The sequence below is a fragment of the Molossus molossus genome, unplaced genomic scaffold (genome assembly GCF_014108415.1).
Source record: "Molossus molossus isolate mMolMol1 unplaced genomic scaffold, mMolMol1.p scaffold_m16_p_21, whole genome shotgun sequence".
Taxonomy (NCBI): Eukaryota; Metazoa; Chordata; class Mammalia; order Chiroptera; family Molossidae; genus Molossus; species Molossus molossus.
Window position 1 is genome coordinate 45,388,783 of NW_023425357.1, and position 21,908 is coordinate 45,410,690.

The 21,908-nt window shown below is 36.6% G+C and overlaps 1 protein-coding gene across 16 annotated transcripts in view; it reads right to left on the reverse strand.

Annotated features, from left to right (window-relative positions):
* CHD9 (chromodomain helicase DNA binding protein 9) overlaps window positions 1-21,908 on the reverse strand; it is a 139,422-nt gene that overhangs the window by 20,128 nt on the left and 97,386 nt on the right. For 9 of the 16 annotated variants that reach the window (XM_036275752.1, XM_036275754.1, XM_036275757.1 and 6 more), the window contains 11 exons: window positions 19,681-19,840; window positions 18,791-18,880; window positions 14,940-15,043; window positions 14,343-14,460; window positions 13,416-13,473; window positions 10,638-10,680; window positions 8,976-9,195; window positions 6,119-6,321; window positions 2,997-3,905; window positions 1,487-1,650; window positions 471-743 (listed from right to left, as the gene is read on the reverse strand). In XM_036275752.1, the coding sequence (XP_036131645.1) occupies window positions 471-743; window positions 1,487-1,650; window positions 2,997-3,905; window positions 6,119-6,321; window positions 8,976-9,195; window positions 10,638-10,680; window positions 13,416-13,473; window positions 14,343-14,460; window positions 14,940-15,043; window positions 18,791-18,880; window positions 19,681-19,840 (2,342 nt within the window). The remainder of the gene's footprint in view (window positions 1-470; window positions 744-1,486; window positions 1,651-2,996; window positions 3,906-6,118; window positions 6,322-8,975; window positions 9,196-10,637; window positions 10,681-13,415; window positions 13,474-14,342; window positions 14,461-14,939; window positions 15,044-18,790; window positions 18,881-19,680; window positions 19,841-21,908) is intronic. The other 7 variants (XM_036275755.1, XM_036275759.1, XM_036275750.1 and 4 more) reach the window with 3 other exon arrangements.

Below are 21,908 nucleotides of genomic sequence, written 5' to 3' on the forward strand. Positions count from 1 at the left end.
ACAAAGTTTTTCATATACATCTCTATATACACTATTCAAATGATATTTTAGAGAATATTACCCTTGTTTAAGACACCGAGTAATAAACTTTGCTACCAAAATCATATGGAAAAATAAAAAGTTACTGAAAACAGGGCATGCTAAATGTTTAAAACAGAAAGTGCGCTGACATACCATTGAAAGATTATATAGAAGAACCGAAATATTAGAAATTGTCAGATTGTTTAAGAAAGCATCTTGATCAGCAGAAGGACCATTTTCAGAAGTATAGGTAGAGAAACATATTTAATGATGATCCCTCTAGTAGATTATTCAAGTTTAATAACCTGGATATCAAAAGGAAAATAATCCAAATACCAGAAAAAAGGTATGTGAAGAAAGTAAGAGTAAGAGCAGGCAGCCATTTGCAGGAAAAGCATGCTGCACACCACAATCGCAATCAGGCCCTAGGGCAATAAAAATAAACATACGTCTTTGATTTTCACTGTAAACTCCTTTTCTCGTACATGCTTCTTCACCTTTGACATCTGTGCTGACTGATCATATTCTTCTTTCACACCAACACCCGGAGGAGTGGGCACACTGGGCTCGCTAGGCTCTGTGGCTGCGCCAGGGCTGTCCAGCAGCTTTGTGGTATAGAAAGAAGCCACTGTGTTGGCATCATAACTTCTTCTAGCTGAAGGCCACTTCCCTTTCAGAACTGTTTGACAAATACTGTCCAACCGGTTAATCATCACCCGATCCTGAAAAACCATACCACATCAAAGTAGAATTTTAATAATTAGGCCAGACCTTTGGAGATTAAATGGCTTCAAGTCTTGATGAATCTAACTCTAACAATATATGTGTATTTTGTATGCATACATATTCTCAGACATATATTACAATTCTATAAGAAGTAATTCAAGTACAAGTTCCCACTGGTGAAGTTAAAAAATATTATATTATAAAGACACTTCTGTTATCATAATGACAAAAGTAATACAGCTTCCTTGTAAAAAAAATTCAAACACAGAAGGACATAAAGGAGTAGAGTTCTTTATTCCCCCACTTCCCACCTCACTCCTAAAGGTAAATCGTCTTGTACTAGTCCAGTCATATACTGAAAGAATTGTATTAATCCAATCTTAACTCTTACTTCTGAATATACATATCCTTAAATGACCCCCCCCCCCCCCAAATCCCGGTCCCAACGTGCTATGGTTAATTTCTCCAAGGAGACTCAGCTGAAAGCACTTATTTCATAAGGAAGCACTTGAATATTAATTTATGAATATAAGCATTCATTATCTTTTACTCTAAACATTCTAAGGTTATATTGAGAAGCATACATTTAAGTAATTTATTTGATGAAAATTGATATTTTTAATGCGGACACCAACACGTTATCTTACATTTTACAGTGACCTGTTTTTCTATACAATAAAGCAATACAGAAAAATATTTTAAAAAAAAAGACTATTTCAACAAGAAAATATCCCTTTACCTTTGGCCAATATGAAGCTGCCAGCATATATCCACCGTGTAAGATGTAGGTAGACTCTGGTGTTCCATTGTTCATTTGGAAACTGTCCTGGGTCTCATCCTGGGTAGTGCTCAGTGATGCAACACTTTCTTCATCATAGGCTTTAATGTGAGGGGTACCTTCTGCTAAGAACAATTATAACTGTTTTAAACAAAACTGCATAAAAAAGTTTACATATACTTCAACTCTCATATAATTACTCAGATATATTCAAAAATCAGAAAGTTAAAAGTAAAAATGGTAAAAATAATAATAATAATAATAATTCAACTAGAGTACAATATTCATTACTTAAAAAAATAACTTAAAAGTGTCCGGCTGGTGTGGCTCAGTGGTTGAACGTCAACCCATGCACCAAGAGGTGGTCAGTTTGATTCCTGGTCAGGGCACATGCCCAGGTTGTGGGCCCAATCCCCAGTGGGGGACATGAAGGAGGCGGCCAATCAATGTTCTCTCTCATCGATGTTTCTATCTCTCTCTCCCTTCCTCCTCTAAAATCAATAAAGGAGAAAAATTTAACATAAAAGCAAAATAAATGGCGCTAAAGAGCTTGAGGACAAATGGTTAATAAAACATCATTTTGTGCATAAAAACTTGACCTTGTGCCCTAGCCTGTTTGGCTCAAGGGTTAGAGCTTTGGCCCTCAGACCAGAAAGTCCCAGGTTCAGTTCCTGCTAAGGGCATGTGCCTCGGTTGCAGTTTGTCCCCGGCCATGGTTGGGGTCGTGTGGGTGGTGACTGCTGGATGTGTCTCTCTCACATCGATGTTTCTCTCTCTCTCTTCCCCCCTCTCTCCCTCCAGCTCTGTTTGAAGGTAGATGGGGAAGTGTCCTTGGGTGAGAATTAAAAACAAAAACAAAAACTTGATCCGGCCCTGGTTGGTTTGGCTCAGCAGTTGGGAGATCCTGGCTCCTGTGAGGTATGGAGGCTCTCTAAGCCAGAGTGCTTACTGCGCCTACTCCATGTCTAGCTCACTTACTTGTAGCTGAACTGGACTGCAGCAAGGAGTGAGGACCACTTCTCACTCCCCTGCAGATAAGCTGCAGTTGCTATACTGCATCTTTCTGAGTAGATAGCTGCCAAGTAGGGCCTATGACATTCTTATTGGTCTGACTGCTAAATCAAAGAATCCTAGTGGCTGTTACAGAACATTATTTTCATTTGCTCACTGATCAACTTGTTCCCATAAAACTATAATACTAAATTTAAGGCAATCACAAAGAAATAAAATTATTGTGTAAAATCTCTAATTCAAATTTCTGTTTGACAAACTCATCTGGCAATGCCTTGAATATTAAAGAGGAAGCATGTACCAGTAATTCTAGTTTCCTTTTCAGTAGTGCTCCTCTAAGAAATTCTGTAGACAAAATTTAAGCTAACAATTTTAAACACGCTTAAGTTATCAGAACCAATTATTTTCTTTTTCTCTTATAATCTTGTCTTAAAATAGCAACAGCACTTTACGCAGATACCTCGCTTTTGAACTTCCTCTTCTTCACTGTCACTTTCTTCTGATGAAGATGAAGAGGAGGAGGAGGAGGAAGAGGACGATGATGACGACGAAGAAGATGCCGAAGAACAAGAGGAGGATGAAGAAGAACTGGAACCTGATCGAGAGTGGGAACAAGAGGAGGAGGAAGACGAGGAAGACGATGATCTGGAAGAACAGGAAGATCTCTCGGAATCAGAGTCAGAATCTGTACTAGATTCTGTCCCTCTTTTATGAACGCGCTGTTTGTTAGAAGCTGGGTTTGGAGTTAGGGGTTCTGTTCTGGCTGCAACCATGCGTCTGTCTGCTTCACCTTTTCCGCCACATTTCTGGTCTCCAGCAGCCTGTGGTAAAACACCGTTCTTTGGACTTACAGGCTCAGACTTTATTAGTGTCCTGGTTTCCTCAGAAGACATGGATTCTTCTTCAGAAGACTGAGGCTCCTCTTTAAGGTTTTCACTTTTAACTTTCATATCCTCTAGAACAGTACCTTTAGCATCTAGGAGCCTAGGTAGTGAGGTAAGGGGAGAAGCAGAAAGTGCTACTTGATATTGCTGTAAAAGTGGGGTGGAGGTCCTTGAATAAGTCATCTTACTTTGACTGTAGCTCCTCTGGGCTGCCATAAATGAGAGTTCAGGATCACGAAGGATGTGATAGTCTGTTCGGCTCACCCCGTGTTTAGCAGCTCCAATAAGCAAGTCCCTATCATGAGGGCCACATTCCCACCAGACAGGTAAATCTGGATTTGGATGGCAAAGCTTCAAGCGTTCACACAATTGTGGATGGCGGAGGGCCTGTTCCCTTACTTTCCTTAGAAGTTCAATGCGATACAAAGTCCTAGAAGCACGTTCTTCTGTGATTGGCTGAATAAAAATATTTGGATCCACCAATTCTACATTGAAACAGAGCAAAAACATTAATCTCAAAATAATTCATTACAGATTCAAAACAAACAGTGCAACTTCTAAAATGTATCTATACTCAATATTACTGTATAGTTTTCATAATTTCTTTTCAATATTTTTGAAGGAGAATATGTTTTAAAAGGAAGTACTAAAAATCATATAACATATAACATTGGATCTACACAAAGTAAAACATTACAAACTTTTGGAAGTATGTTAATATAAATTGGAATTTACTTTTTAAAAATTTTAATCCTTACTCAAGGATACTTTTCTATTTATCTTTAGATAGAATGGGAGGAAGGAGGAGAGAGAGAGAGAGAGAAACACTGATGTGAGAGACACATCGACTGGTTGTCTCCCACACGACCCTGACTAGGGCTGGGGACAAACTGCAACCAAGGTATGTATGTGCCCTTGATCGGAATTGAACCCACAACTCTGTGGTCCGTGGATTGATGCTCTGACTGCTAAGCCAAACTGGCCAGGGCAGGAATTTACTTTTAAGAATTTCCCTATGAACCAAGTCTTACTATTCTGTGTCTTAATCAATGGGTAAAACTTACTTAACTCACTTATAAATTAAAACTGTTAAATACTGTCCCATAAACAAACATAAGTCCACATATCCCTAACTGCACTGAGGAAACTCAGGGCATTGCAGGGAACACACCAAGGGCTTTCTTACAATTTGAGGGAATCATAGGGACATTTGTCAAACACTGTATGCATAACTAGCTTCAGATAGTTCAGTTTTAGCATGCTATATGTATTCCTTTTTTTTTTTTTCTTTATTGATTTTAGAAGGAGAGGAAAGAAGAGGGAGAGAGAGATAGAAACATCGATGAGAGAGAACATCAACTGGTCGCCTCCTGCATGTTCCCCACTGGGGATTTGGCCCAAAACCTGGGAATGTTCCCTGATCAGGAATTGAACCAGCGACCTCCTGGTGCATGGGCTGACTCCCAACCACTGACCCACATTAGTCAGGCTCCCCTTTACTTTTAAAACTGGAATCCAAAGTGATGAATTTATTTACATAGTTTTATATTGCTAATGGGAATTAAGAAGATAAGAAGTGAGGCCCTCTTGGCAACCATAAATAATAGTAAACATAGTACTCTGCCTTATCCATCTTTTAAAACCCATTTATGACTACAACAGATCTTAAGGAAGACTAAAATCTACCCTGACTTAATTTGGAGAACCAAGTGATTGGCTATTTCATTCAGTGGACTGATAACAAATCTGTTAAGAAAAATAACAAAAATCAAACTGATATGGAATTGAGTCCTTTTATAAGACACTTAGATTTTTACTATGAAATAGGAGTAGGAAGCCAATGGGTTTAGCAATCAGAAATCATATTCAACAAAAAACAAAGAGAGCTGCTCATAATAGCATTACCAAGAGGCACTGCTGACAGCTTCAAAAACCATGAACTTCACCCCAGAATAGTTCCTTAAATAAGGATTAGCACCTGTGATTAGTTGTCTTTTTGTCTTGAAGGCCCTGGGTGATTTTATCTTAGTAAAACTCTTTAAAATGTCTTTTGAGTGAAGGCCTCATTCCCTGAAAAATAATTCGTGTACAGTTCCTATAAGATAAACTGAAAACATAAGTTAGACTCAGCCCGTGTGGTTCAGTGTTTGAGCATTGACCCTGCACCAAGAAGTCAGCGGTTCGATTCCCAGTCAGGGTACATGCCCAGGTTATGGGCCACATCCCCAAAAGGGGCATGCAGAAGGTGGTCAATCGATGTGATCTCTCATCGATACTTCTATCTCTCTCTCTCTCCCTCTCCTTTCCTCTCTCTAAAATCAATAAAGAAAATAAACAAAACAAAACATGTTAGTGTTGTTTACCAAAAGCCATCCTTTATCTTCCACCTCCCCCAATCACGAATCTAATAAAACGCTAGTTACTTTCTTAAAACTCTGTGTACCTTTATTCTCGTTAGATCTTATTTTCATAGGAATAAGGAATAGGGAATCTTTAAGCATAGTTTATTTATAATTCTGAAAAACTGCTGACATGTTGAATCAGACAGTATTGGAAATTTGTGATTTTATTAACCAATGTAAATTCAACAAAAAAGAAAAAAAAAAGACAACAACAACAACAAAAAAAGAAAATTTCTGAATTTTAATGACTTTGCTTCTTTGACCAAAACAGAGGAAATAAAAATGTTTCTACATACCTTCTTTGGAAGGAAGACGGCAAACCCTCCGACACATAGACATGAATGCATACAAATATTTCTCCAAGCTATCATCAGTTTTCTTATGTAACCTAGCCATAGCTCTAAATTTTGTCCAATCAAATTGGCCTCTGTCGGGATCAAATACCACTCCAAATGTAGACACCACTCTGTAAAAGTCAGCTTCTTCTCTTCTTGTCCATCTGTTTTGAATCAGATTTTTAAAAAGCCACACTGGTTAGTGAAACATTTAATGCTGAATATAATGACCAAAATAAACATTTAAAACACTGCAAGTACCTATCACTTTAAAGGGCTAAATCTAGAGTTATGGTCTTGTGTAAACACAGTTTAAAATGCTAGTTCACTCATCCATCCAACATGCTTCTTTTCCTTTAGACAATAATAGTTTTTTGAACATTTACCATGTGAGAAAATATGCAATGGATACAAGATTATATAAGACATGATGACCCTACCTTCAGGAAAAAGGCAAAACATTTCAAACATGTTTATTGTATGAAGTATTATTTTAGAGTTTTAGGAGTTACAGAAACCAAGACTTTTAGGAGAGTACAGAACAAGGAAGGATCAATCCATATTTGAGTGATCAGGTAAGGCACCACAGAATGGCACTTAATATAGAACAGGGTAAGATTAGGGAGGGCATGTTAGGAAGACAGCACTGAATAAGCAAAGTAGAAAGAGATCTACATTTTGGAGGGATGATGACAAGGAGATGGCTCATACTGGGGACAGTGGGAGATAGGGTTGGGGTCAGATTATGAAACACTCTAAATGCCTGGATAAAAATAGTCTCTATTTAGTTAACTTCCTGAAGATACTTAAGAGGGTAATATTTAACTCACACGACTATTGTGTAAATTAGAAAAAGTACATGAGAAATTCCTTTGAAAAACATTCACACGCACAAAAAATTCACAATGCCTACCTTCAAAGAATTTACAACTTAACCAGACACAGAAAGGAAAAAATAAATGTATTACAATATCTTATATTATTGTGACAAATGCGTAGTTTACTTAAATGAGTGCTGTATGGGTGCAGAAAACAGTGAGAGTGCTGTAAGCTAAACTGGTGAAAAAAATGATTAAAGGTTTAGAAATGTGTTGGAGTTCTGAAGGATGGACTAGGTATGGACTACAGAGTAGCAAAAAGCGTGTTATTCCAGGTAATAGGAACAACATAATCTAGAGAGTTGAGTTAATAATGAGGAGGACTTTCTGGCTGAGAGAATGGTAGTGGATAAAATCAGAAACGCACAATGATGCCTAAATTGAAGAGACTCTTGAACTGATACTCAAGAAATTAAGACTTTACACCTATTCTAAATAAGGAGTCATTGAGTATCATGATAAAACTTGTATCTTAGAAAGATTAATTCAGATCCCACCCACTGAGGGCAAACGTATGTGGTGAGTAAAGATGGCCACAAATTCTTTCCCAGTCTTCCCATTAAAAGGTATAATCTAGCCCTGGCCGGTTTGGCTCAGTGGTTGGAGTGTCGGCCTGCGGTACAGAGAGAACCGGGTTCAGTTCCCGCTAAGGGCACGTACCTCGGTTGCAGTTTGTCCCCGGCCCTGGTTGGTCGTGCGGGTGGCAGCCACTCGATGTGTCCCTTCACATCGATGTTTCTCTCTCTCTCTCTTCCTCTCTCTCCCTCCCACTCTATCTGAACAAAAAATGGAAAAATGTCCTCGGGTGAGGATAAAAATAAATAAATAAATAAATAAATAAAAAGGTATAATCTATATCCCTTTCCCTTAAATCTTTGTTGGTCCTGTGACTTTTTTTGACCAACACTAGGTGGCAGTAAGTGACAACTCTTTGTAACTGCTGAGGCTGTCCCTTTAATAAATCTGTAGCTTCTGCCTTTGCCATTAGGATGGCTCTCACTTAGATTTGAGCTCCCAGATGGCAGCCAAAATCCACTACCAGCCATGGGAGTGAAGCCACATTGGACCTTCCAGCTAATACCATGGGAAGCAAAACTACCTAGTCAACACATGTAAATGTGATAAATAAAAAAATGGTATTGTTTTAAGTCACCATATTTGGCAGTGGATTGTTATGCAATGATAGATAACAGAAATAGTTACAGAGGTAGGAGCAGAGGTATCCACTTACAGAGATAATAGTATTTAAAGATTATATCTAGAATAGCTAAAATCTAAGTACACTCTGGTTACAATGATGTTCTGCAAATGAAACAAACCAAAAACAATGAATGATCTCCTAGAGAACATCCAAGGACCCAGGTTTAACAAGGAGGCCAGGTTATTACTAAATATTCCTATTCTTTTCTGCATACTCTCACTTTTAAGAAGTTAAAGCTTTTTGAGATGGGAGAAGTTTGCCTGTTGTCTTAACAAGATCTCTTGTAACAAGTTCTACTAGCATTTCTTCCCCTTTGACACAGTAAATCAGAGGGTTCTTCCTGGACTGGACTTTCATAGATTCTAATATCTCGTAGATGCCACAATTTAAAATACGATAGAATGGAATTTATTTTATGTAATTTACAAGTTTCATTGCTAATTCTTGAGCTTGTTCTACAACTTCAGTTTTTTAATACCAAACTGTTCATAAATATGACAAAAGAATGATTAACTGAAAGCATGGCTAGTAACCATATGATGCAATAATCTTTATGAGTTTTACCATATTTGTGTATTTATGCACATGTATATATGTATATAAAGCATTTTGTTTTGACCAATTTCTCTAATTATATATGCTTTTCACAAAGTGATTAATCACACCCTAACAGCCTTCAGAATGAACAACTATATTTAGATACTATATATTATCTATTTAGTTCGATTTATTGTCTTACCTTTGCTGTCTTTCTATCTTGGCTGCCATTTTAGGATTAAGCGTGGCTTCTTCATAAAGAGGCTGCATGACACTGGCAGGCACTGAGAAAGTAGGTTGGATTTGTTGGATTTGTCTGTTTTTGTTGGTGCGCTGATATGCAGTGATGAGACGCCTCAAACGAGTAGTTAAAGCTGACTGAGTAGGCCAATATACTTTATCACCCTCCATCAGTGGACCATCTATATTTAAACAAAACTCACGTCAATTGAAAAAAACTAAGAAACAAAATTAAAAACAAAACTAAACATACTGTAATAAAGTTTATAGAAGTAGCAAATTTCCTCCTTAAAAATTTTCCTTTCAATCTGATTACATGAAAAACCGAAACAAACCAAATTTCTCATCATAAAAAGGTTTTAACAACAGTTCTAAAAACATTACAACACATTTTTGTTGTTGTTAATCCTTGACTGGGAATCAAACCAATGACCATTGGGATCTCGGGCCTCTGCTCTAACCACTGAGCACACCTGCCAAGGCCATTACAACAAACTTTAAGAGCAACTCAAAAAAAATAGGTCACAATGGCCCAGCCAGTGTGTCTCAGTGGTTGAGCATCCACCCATTCACCAAGAAGTTGCCGGTTTGATTCCTGGTCAGGGCACATGCCCAGGTTGTGGGCCCAATCCCTAGTGGGGGACATCAGGAGGCAACCAATGTTCTCTCTCATCGATGTTTCCATCTCTGTCCCTCTCCCTTCCTTTCTCTCTAAAATCAATTAAAAAAAAAAAAAAAAGAAAGTAGCTCACAAAGAACCACACGTTATCTATTTAAAGAGAATGCTACTTGCACAGAAAATACAACTCTTGCATCACCGGGTCTAATATATCACACTGGCTGGTCAATACTCAATGCCTTAAGTTAAATTCAAAGTCAAATTGAAATCCATGAGAAGTTGAATACTGTAAACTCTTCTAATCGATCCATTCTGTATTAAATTTATCTCAATTTAACAAATAAAATCATTTTACAAGTCATTAGGGAGGAATTTATATTTTTAAAATGTCAATATGACAATGCTGCAACTTTAAGCTTTTATACACCCAATGCAATGCATGATCCAATTGTCTGTTTCCATGGTGTGATATTATACTTATAGATACCATAATCAAGTGGTAATCATTCATGCTAAGCAAATCTACTTGTTAGTTCCCAGAGGAGCTATGCAAGGGTGAAGCATGATTCCCCTTGGTTCCCAGGAGGTAAAAATGTACTCTAGTGACAGTGTTTTCCTGTCTTGGTATCAACAAAGGAGAAGACTCTGTATAGAAAAGCTTTGTAGAAACTAAATAAATAAGAAGGGCTCTTAATTTACATATGGACCTAATAACAATCTTAATGAATTACTGAATTAACACTTTAATGATGAAATTTCACAGACAAGTTTAATAATCAAGCCACAGTAAATCAGCTTCTATAAAAACTCTAGAGTCATTAAAAATTTACAGCTAAAAATACTGTTAAATTCCTAATCAACTGGTATGTCCAATAAAGATTACGACTGTCTTCAACAAAAATTTCATATACATTTGAAGCATTACAAAAAATTAGTTTTTTATCTCATGATTCATGAGAATGTTAATTTACAATAATAATAAATAAAGAATTAAATGCAATTTACCTCCATCTGCTATAACAAGATCTCCTGGTGAGGAAACGTCATCCTTTTAAAAGAAAATAGAAAATGTCACATAATAATTGGGTCAAAATACAGGTTAAAAGAGAGTTAAACTTCCTTAAAATAGAACTTTGCTATACAAATTTTAATGATTAATTTAGCAAAAATAAAAATTTTTATTTATTAATTCTCATCCCTTCATATTTCGTGACTGCCTTTGACATTTAGAACAGTCATTACTAAAATTATTTCCTCTTCTATGATTACATTTAAGTCAGTTTCTTTTCCTCTACCCTTCCTCTAACTGTAAAAACACCTCAGGTTTTATCTACAACTAGTTTTTCTATTGTTCTATATAACAACTCTCAAATAATTTATTCATTCTCATATTTGGTTATTAGAATTTGGTTATCTTCAAACCTTTTCTTTTTAATCTTGAAGGGTTTTTGCTTGTGCTATATCCCTAACTTTTATCTGTTAATGGAACATCTTCAATTATGTATCTCAATATTATTATAAATTTAACATATTTGTAACTTTGGTGTATTACTTTAGAAAAACCTAAAGTTAGAATTGTCATTCTTTGGTATGTGGGTCTGTTTTCTCTGGTTGATTTTAACATCTTCTCTTTGTTTGGTGTACCTATACTTTCAGAAGCTATTTCTTAGAGTGGATTTCGTTTTATTTATCCTGACAAGATTCACGTTATTGCTTGAGTGCCTCCACTGAGACACTTCTCCAGGAAAAGCTTCCTTGGCAACCCCAGAGAGTAGATGTCCCCCAAGTTACAGAAGAGCAGAAGCACAGCAACTTTGCTGCCATACAGTGAGCTGTGGTCAAGTCCTTCCCAAAAAGACTAGAATATGGCCCTGCAGGGGAAGGACTCTTCCTTGGGTACTCTTTATGTGAGCCCTAGTAGTGGCTATTCCTTTATTCTTTATTTCTTTTACTTCTAACTAGTCAACAGTCAATAATTCTTTACATTAAACTTCCCCATTCAAATTAGCATGTGGCTTCTCTCTCCTGACTGGTTCAAATAAATTCATCATGCTACATTATGATAAGTTCTTCATATTTACTTTCTAAATCATTTCCTTTCTCATGAGTTGTGTTTAATCTGCTTCTCCAGTTTTAAATTTCATTAACTATATTTTTCACTTCTAAAGTAATATACAATTTTTTCATATGTCCCTAGTTTTAAAAAATTACATCTTATCTTTATTTTGGTCCTGGTTCTTTCTTTAATCAGTTAAAAATGTTATTCTTTCTGTTTTTGTTGTTAATCCTCACCTAAGGCTATTTTTCCATTAATTTTTTAGATGGAGTGGAAGAGAGGGAGAGACAGAGAGACACATCCATTGGTTGCCTCCCCCATGACCCTGGGGTCAGGGATTGAACCTGCAACCCAGGTACATTACCTATACCGGGAATCAAACCTGTGACCCTTTGTTCTGTGAGCCAACACTCTAACCGCTGAGCCAAACTGGCCAGGGCTAAAAATGTACTTCTTTTCTATTTCAACACATCTATCATCCAACATTCTTAGAGATCTGTCTAATGTTGGTCTTTGTTGCATTTGCTAAATATAGCTCATGGTAAATTGGTCCATGTATAATTTGTTTTATGGAGGGCTTTATCTTCAGTACTCAACCCCTTTTTATATTACGCTTTTGGTCTGAGTCTTCCTGGGCTATGCAGATGAAGTTAAAAAAACATAAACTGAAGAGAAGGCAAGCCTATGACTATAAATTCTCAGGGGAGAAAATGTTTCCCCTACTCATGGTAGAGTCCCTGGTAAGATACATTTCCTTGTTTCCCTGTGCTGTTTGTTAGTAAGTAATGCCTTCTGAGAGTTCTGACTTTATACAGAATTTTACTTCTCACTGACACACCGGCCTAAGGCCCATCTCTTGCCCTCATATGGGCAACCAATTTCCAAGCCCTGTGGCTACCAAGCAAATCCTACCTGACAGCTATAGCATCATCTAGTTTTTACTATGCTTTCATAAATATTTTGGAAATTCTGCATCTCTTGTAACATCACCTCCCCCACTCCAGAGTATTTTCTTCATTTTCATCCAACTCCTGTCCTTCCTTTTGATCTGATATAAATACAGCACTGAGAACTATGCTTCAGCAGCTCAAAATTCCTCCACCCCCTATTGCAACCCTCTTTATGTTGGTATAGTTCCTACTTCTTGCTGTGTAATTTTAGTATCCTGTTCTTTGTTGGGGGGGGGGGGGATAGATTTCCATTTATTTTCAGACAGAGTGGGGGGAAGGGAGAGAGTGAGAGAAACATTAATGTGAGAGAGACATTGACTGGTTGCCTCCCGCCGCACAATCCTGACCAGGGCCGGGAACTGAACCGCAACCGAGGTATGTACCCTTGACCACGGTCAAACCTGTGACTCTTTGGTCAGTACGCTGACGCTCTAACCGCTGAGCCAAACTGGCCAGGGCAAGTATCTAGTTCTAACACTGCTTCAAGAGTCTGCCCGTGGACACTGTGTTTCTTAGCTCCTACGAGTGTAGAATATGGGAAACCTCTCTTTTATCCACATGTCCAATCCAGCCCCCAACTTGAAGGAGAGATCAGGCAAATTCTGGATGATTATTTGTGGTATCTGTCAACCTAGGTCGATCACTAACTAATCTTCTGAGGAACAGAATTATGTGTAATGAAAACATATGAAAGAAAAACACACAAAAGAAAAAGCAAACAAAAGAAGGCATAGAACAACTAAAATTGAAGATTTTAAAATACGGTCCAAAGCATACCTCTATATCATCTTTAAAGAAAGCTGGGGCAGGTTTGTATTCTGGATCTTCCACATCCCTGTTAAAATACCAACAAATTCAATTATAATTGTTGTACTGGATTTAAACCTCTTTTGACAAGACAAACAAATGGAGTCTTGTGGGAGGACTTTTTAGTGTGTTTTAAAAGTCAGACTGAAGCCTCTGTTCTTCGGCCAGGGTAAGCCAAGCCACAGCATAAATAAACCTAGTTTTAATTTACTCATACTCCCATGTTCACTTTTATTTTTATTTTTTTTATCCTCACCTGAGGACATTTTCCCATTTTTTTGTTCAGATAGAACGGGAGGGAGAAAGAGGAAGAGAGAGAGAGAGAAACATCGACATGAAAGGGACACATCGAGTGGCTGCCACCCACACGACCCAACCAGGGACGGGGACAAACTGCAACCGAGGCACACGCCCTTAGCGGGAACTGAACCAGGGTCTCTCTGTACCACAGGCCGACACTCTAACTCCTGAGCCAAACCAGCTAGGGCTCCCATGTTCACTTTTAAATGTGGAATTATTAACCTTTACATAGTCTCTTATTTTTCTTTTTTGGCAAGATAATAAAGGCCTTATAACTGGTATAATGAACACTGTATTTCTCTTCAATTGTAGCTTTCTTCCCTCTTAGGCCCCTAAAATTTTATGGCCTTAATGGCCATGACTTTTAGGAATGGAAAAATAAAGGAGTCATTAAAAGAGAGGGAGCTGGGGCAGGTCCAGTCTCTTCCTTTATCCTACTCTGTTGGACCAGCGCTCACTTACTAGAGTACCATTAGCTCTTCTAGACTGTAAACTTCAATTCTGTTACACTACATTATCCAAGGTAAACATCAGTGACACAGGATATGCTGATGCTGAGAGAGCTATAGAGAATTCACGACTTGGAGGTGCACATACCCGTCCATGTAATCATTTGCCCTCTGTTCTGCAGCCACCGCTTTCTCGTCGGGCTTCCCCACTCTTTCCAAGAAGCATAATGCTGGGTCTGCTCGAATAGTGTTATATTTCTCATAACCTGGAGAGATTACCAATGATCAAAGTAAAAAAGATAAAAGAAAGATGTATAAATTCAAACATCCCTCATATTTAGGGTAGATGACATTCTTGGACTAAAGAGATGTATATTAAAATGATATGTTTTCTAGAAATGTGCACAAATATTACATGCCCTGGTATTATGTATATTTGAAAATGTAGACTAAATTTATATGTTAAAATGCAACAGGAAAAGGTGATCAAACACACACAACATACTTCACATAAGACCTCTTCCTAAGAGGTGGAGTTGTGTGAGATGTACGTCCAGGAGAGGCAGTTCACTCTTTATGAAGACACATAGTGATTGACAGACATGGTTTGGTAGTATGTGCTTTATGATACATATAACAACATGCATGTGACTGGAAAAAAGCTGTAAGTAGAAGTTAATACAGAGAACTAGTAGATTAACTCTATACATAGAAAAAAAGTACACCCACCTTACTTTTCACTTACCGTGTTTAAAAACCCCAATAAGAAGTGACTTATCAGCATCAAAATCCCACCATTCAGCAGGAACTTCTGAGTGGTCTGGTTCTGGGACCCAAACATCAATGTCACTTAAAAAAAAAAAATTACAACATGGCATTATGAATTATTACAAGCAAGTCAAAGAGAAGGCAACATTTTACTTAGCTTGTACAGAATTATGAATTATTTTTGTTTTTAAAAAGGTAGGATTTTATTTTATTAATTTTTAAAAATATCCCACAATTGGCATTTTATTTTGAATGAAAATCACAAAACTGCACAATATCAACAGTTACCATAAAATGAATTAATATTCTTAAACACAACAGAAAAAATAAGTTTCAACAAGATTTACTTCACTCTTAAGTAATCATATTCTTATTTCCGTTAGATATAGACAAAGGTTCCTTTGGAAGTAGAGACTGATGCGAGCAAACAACTTTACAAAAATCATCTGTTTTAAATATTTCATTTTGTACATAAGGAGACTGATGCCCTAAAAGGGCAAATAAATTGCGTTAGGGCTACAAAACAAGTTAGCTCTTTTAGACTGCTATTGGTAAATAAAATCACACTGAAAAATTAAGAATTGCTTACAAGTAAAGGAAAATGACAAGTTTTTGATTCACAATTTGATTAAAACAATCAAAGTGCTATTTTACGCTATATACATACATAATACCATGCCACAAAATGAAAATATAGTATAAAGAACTCTAATGTATCCATGATACTTTGGTAATTTGGCTATTTTCATGAATATGAAATAACTTTGGCATTTATAATTCTGCAAACATAATTTCCTTTTACACTGCTTATTGCTTGAAATTATTTTCCCAGAAACCTTCTGCAAGTAACATATATAAACACCATTAGAGAAGAAAACACACCATGTACAGAAACGTTCACTTCTTTACCACAGCGATTTGAACCACAGTATCCTTTAGCCTAATATAAAGTTAACGTCTACAATAAGTATCATTAACACATACACACACAACATTCTAATACGTTATTCAACAGTCAAAAAGGGGGTAGAAATTAGATGGGGTAAATTACCTCAGGAAGTGAAGTATTCTAATTGGCAATCTCCCTATCTAAGATTCATGAATTATCAATTTTCAAAGAGTCAGAAATATAAATATAAAACATAACTCAAATTTTATTAAGTAGAAATGTGTTTCATCATCTTGGCACCATAATTTCAAATTAATTAACAAAGACATATAGATATGAAGAACTGGGGAGGAGTTTCCTACTTATAATTAAGTTGTGTGGCAAAAGTTCATTAGAAAGTTGGTTGTCTTTGGGAACTCTAACTTTCATACAGAAATAAATTAATAATGGCTCAGTATGTTCCCAGACTAGTTCACAAGAACCCAATATTTAATCACTAATGTAGTAAAAACAAAAAATGATGGCAATAACAAAAGACCAATAAGTTTTATTAATAACTAAAACATTAAAAAACAGGTAAGAAATTACTTTTATTTTTAATAATGGTTTTGCCAGTAGAAAATGTTTTTAACACTAGGAATATGGAGACACCTTTGTCTAGATTCATAAAGAAAATTTTCTACACTTAAACGAGCATCTCATTATATCTAATTTTGCTTAAAAAGAGAAGGGTCATATGCACAACCAATGGATACAGATGTTAGTTTGGAGAAAAAAGGAGGGAGGTGGGAGTGGGGAGGAGGGTGTCAATGTTGAGGGGGGAAGGGGGAACATCTGTAATACTTTCAACAATTAAAAATAAATCAATCTGAAAAAAAAAAAAGAGAGAGAGAGGAGTCACAATCACAATGTTTTCTACCTTAGTGGAGAAAGACAGAGAAAGAATAAGAGTAATTTTCCTATAATATGGCAAAAATTAAAAACTAGTTAAAGAAGGTATTTATTTGTCTTTGATTGATTCCTCCCCAGGGCAAAACAAAACATAAGTACTGAAAGATAAAGAGGAAAGAACACTAGAGATAGAATCCCAAGGGGAGAAAAAATGGGTCAGAAAGCTCCCCTCACCAACCATCAGGAGGAACTGCTTGTAGAATAAAAGGCACACACCTTGTGTTCAAATATAAGTGCTGTCTGTATGCTGAGTGTCCATTAACTGCCGGGGAACAGAATACAGTAAGGTAGGTGCCTGTGCTTCTGTTATTGATTTCTGTTTTTAAAGATTCAATTTACATTTACATACTATCTCTTGCATAAAGCTTTCTTTAACTTCTGATGGCTAAATCATTCGTTCAAAATATAGTTAAGTAGCACTCACTATGTGCTAATAATGGCAATGATAAGAGAAACATACCCCTGCTCTTGTGAAGATGTACCTACATAGCATGTGATGAATGCTTTAATAGGGTACTCTGGGCATGTGCCTTACCCAGACTTGAGATGTCAAGAATGGCTGAGTTGATGTCATCTGGGTAATAAGAGGGGGAAATATGTGTCAGCAAGAATACAACGGGCTGGAGACATTAGCAATCATGGAACACTTGACAGATGTGGATTTGGAGTTCAGAAGAGCTACGTGGGTCGAAGATAAGATTTGGAAGACATCAATATAGAAATAAACATTGAAGCCACAGAAAATATAATATCCAAGAAGAGTAAGTGACAAGAAGAGAGGGCCTATGTGAAGGCAATTTAGGAGACAGGTAGAAGAGGCGCGCAAAAAACAGAAAGCGGCAAGCTAAAAATAAAATCTAAGATTTATCAGAAGGTGGTGATGGTGGGGTGGAAAGATGGTTAGAGGAGAGGTATGAAATGGTCCTCTTAAAGAGCAGGAAAGTGCATTTACTAGTCACGGTGGCTTGTGACTAACTTCATTTGGGAGTGAAGCTCATAAATTTGAAATCAGTCATATCAGCAGGCTTTATTTGACTTTCTTCAGCAATATTCAACTGCTTAGGTGTAGACAAGAAGTAAACAAATATTTGAGTTTGTCCTGAGTTGGGGATGTGCCATATATTTATAATAGAGAGAAAGGCAGGCAGCCCTGGCTGATTTGGCTAGGATTGGAGCACTGGCCCTCAGACCAAAGGGTCTCAGGTTCAATTCCCAGTCAAGGACATGTGCCTGGATTTCAAGTTTGATACCCAGCCCTGGTTGGGGTCGAGTGGAAGGCAACTAATAATATATCTCTCTCCCTTCCACTCTCTCTCTAAAAAGAATCAATGGAAAATTTTCCTCGGGTGAGGAATAACAAAAAAGAAAGGCAGGCAAAGGATTTTAGTGATCAGACTGTGGGACGACAGAATATAGGCTGAGTAATAGGGAAAGTAGTAATGGACAGTGAGTAAGTGGTATGATAAAAGACAATATAATAAAATTAGAGAATCAGAGTGAAAAGTACCTCAGTTAAGTGAGTTAGAAGGAAGGAACTGTCAAAATTTAAGAAGAAATTGTTCTTGAGGATGGCAAGATCAAGTACCTGACTATGCAAGTATGTGGCTGTGATTTGGAGAACAAAATATGACTGTAAATAAAGGAGAAGGAATTGAGAGACCAGAGTGTTGGATGGATCATATGTGGACATAAAAGTCTGTCAACATATATCCACTTCCATTGTAATTAGAAGAATAATTCAGAAAGGTTAAGTTTTAGATTTGGTGGCAGAAAGCCACTACCCTGCAGTCACTTTTATTGTTATTATGTTATAACTTTTAGTGACAAAGGCAAAGATGAGATTTTATAGAAGATAACAAATTGGTAAAAGTTCATTTTCCAACTTTGGTGGATTTTTCTTCTTGTGAATTTCATTAACTAATAAGCCACTATACAGTTAGTTTTTTGCCTAATCACGTTACAAAAAAATATAAAGTTTTTTCATTTACCTTGCATCAACTCCATCAAATACTTTCTGACACTCATTTCCAATGACTTCTTGCTTTAGATAATATAGCATTCTCACACGAAGCAAAACCCTAAAGATGAGAAAAAAAAGTAAAAAAAAAAACCAAACAGATATTAATCAGTAAAGAAAATCCATCAGGGAGGAGTAAGGGGGAATAGGAAGGATAATGGTATCTTTGGGAAAAAAGAAAAAACATCCGTAACAAAAATAAATTAAAATCCATCCATGGGGTTTAAATTTGAAAAGATTTTGGCCCTGGCCGGTGTGGCTCAGCAGTTGGAGCATCAGCCTGCGGTCCAGAGAGACCCGGGTTCAGTTCCTGCTATGGGCATGTACCTCGGTTGCAGGTTGTCCCCGGCCCTGGTTGGGTTGTGTGGGTGGCAGCCACTCGATGTGTCCCTTTCACGTCGATCTCTCTCTCTCTCTCTCTCTCTCTCCCCACCCCCCCACTTCCACTCTATCTAAACAAAATATGGAAAAATGTCCTTGGGTGAGGGTAAAAAAAATAAAAATAAAAATGAAAAGAATTTGTATGTGGAGTTTTTATAATGAAAAAATAAATAAATATCATTATTACCATATACATAAAAAATAGGTTTCTCTAAATTCTTCCCAATCATCATTAATATCTAAGTAAGATACAACGAGATCACTTGGAGGCCAGTTTATTTCTCTCTCTGTTGATGGAAACTGACACAAGAGGTGCATGATTTGCTGAAGTATACACTCTAACATTAGAATTAGGACTGTTCCTACACCACACTATCTCTACGCTCAAAATCCAAAATCGGCATGCTTTAATGTTGTTAATAAATTCAGAAAAATAAACTTATAATGAACTTATAATGTTAAAAATACCCCACAACATACTTATTACAGTGGTGTTTTATATGTTTTTTGTAGCCTTCATCTTGAAGTAGCTGCTCAGGGTTATATTTTCGAAGCCATTCTGCTTTCTGTATATCAAATGAGCTTGTCTGGGTCTTTACTTTCTTCCCTTTTCGGCCCCTGGGTACAGGGGCTGAGAGGCCTGTTGGAATAAGGACATGAGAAATCAGGGATAATTTATATAAAAACCTGCAATTTGAAAGATTTGTTCAATGTAATAATATTCTGGAGACTCTTAGAGCTCCGTACAGGCTATATAAAAATCTTTCAAATATAAATGGTAACAATACTGATCCCATCACAAGATGATGGGTCAATATGATTACTTTACACACATATTAAGACAACTTCCCCCTATAATTCTTTTAGATCAAATGAATGATTCTCATTTCCTTTGTTCCAAAACACATTATTTTTAAAAATGTAGCAAACTAAAGGATCAAACCTTTCCTTCTGTCTTACTTTCGCTTCCCTAGTAACCAAATAAGTTTTGGCCCGAATTTTCAAAACTGATTTCAGTAACAACATGGATTAGGCTTAGTCAACATCTGTTTAAGAGAGCTAAATTCATTTTATATCTTTCACGTTTTTGTTGTGAAATATTTCAAAAATATAATAAAGGATTCCCACTCTTAATGTTAACATATCTTATATTTGGTAAATTTTACTGAAGGAAACAATACATAGTTGAAGTCCACTTCACTCCTTCCTCCCCAGACAGAATCACTACCCTGAATTTTTTTTTGTATTACATGTATACTTATATTCGTATGTTGGAGAAATATTTAGTATTTAAGTTTTCAGCCATTTTATTATACATGGATTCTGCAATTTTTGACTACTCTTGATATCTTTTTTTGAGAATTATACTTGGTAATTCATGAGACCCTAATTCATCCATTTAAATTGCTGTACAAAAATCTTTTCTATTACTATATCCCTCATATTAATTGTCAATGATGCTTGAGTTTTTTCACTTAAAACTTTTCACAATTACTACTCAAGCAGTTTGGATTCATCCTTTCAATTCTTACTTCATGTATCTTTTCCTTGCTGTGTTCTGCCAGCTACAAATTCCATCACAATTGTGAATAGAAGAACTATGTAGATTTGTCCATTTTCCCTAAAAATTTTGGCAGGTTTTGCCTTTATATTTTGAGACTATTTTGTTCAGTGTGTACAAGTTCATACTTCTTTTATGGATTGGTCTTTTTTATGTTGTAGCATCCTTTTAAAAATTAATTTAAACTTATGTTTATTGTTGAATGTATTATAGATGTCCCTCCTTTTTCCCCTATTGACCCTCTCCACCCTGCTCCTGCACCCCTCCTGCCTTCCCCACACTACTGAGTCCACTGATTATGCATCTATGCATATAAGTTCTTTGGTTTATCTCTTCCTGCACCACCTCCCCACTTCCCTTTGAGGTTCCTCATTCGAACAACTAATTTGTACTTCTTAATCCCTTCACCTTTTTCACCCATTCCCTCAATGCCCCTCCCATCTGGCAACAAACAAAAAGTTCTCTGTATCTATGAGTTTGTTTCTGTTCTGCTTATACATTTTGTTTGTAGATTCAATTGTTGATAGATCTATATTAACTACCATTTTATTGTTCATATTTTTTATCTTTTTTTCCTTCAACAAGACCCTTCAACATTTCATATAACAGGGATTTAGTGATGATTAATTCCTCTAGCTTTTTCTTGTCTGGGAAATTCTTTGTAATTCTATCAATTCTAAATGATGGCTTCCCAGGATATTTGCAAGATTTGCAGTAATCTTGCTTGTAGGTTCCTGCTTTTCATCACTTTCATTATTTCTTGCCACTCCCTTCTGGCCTGCCAAGTTTCTTTTGAGAAATCAGACTACAGCCTTATGGGAGCTCCCAGAAGCAAGTAATTAACTGCTTTCTTTTGCTGATTTTAAGATTCTCTCTGTCTTTAACCATTTGCATTTTGATTATAATATGTCTTGGTGTGGGCCACCTGGAATTCATCTTGTTTGGGACTCTGTACTTCCTGGACTTGTATGTCTGTTTCTGTTTCCTTCACCAAGTAAGGGAAGGGAAGTTTTCTGTCATTATTTTTTCAAATAGGTTTTCCATTTCTTGCTCTCTCTCTTCTCCATCTAGCAACTCTATGATGCGAATGTTGGTATGTTTGAGCTTGTCCCAGAGGCTCCTTAAACTATCCTCATTTTTTTGCATT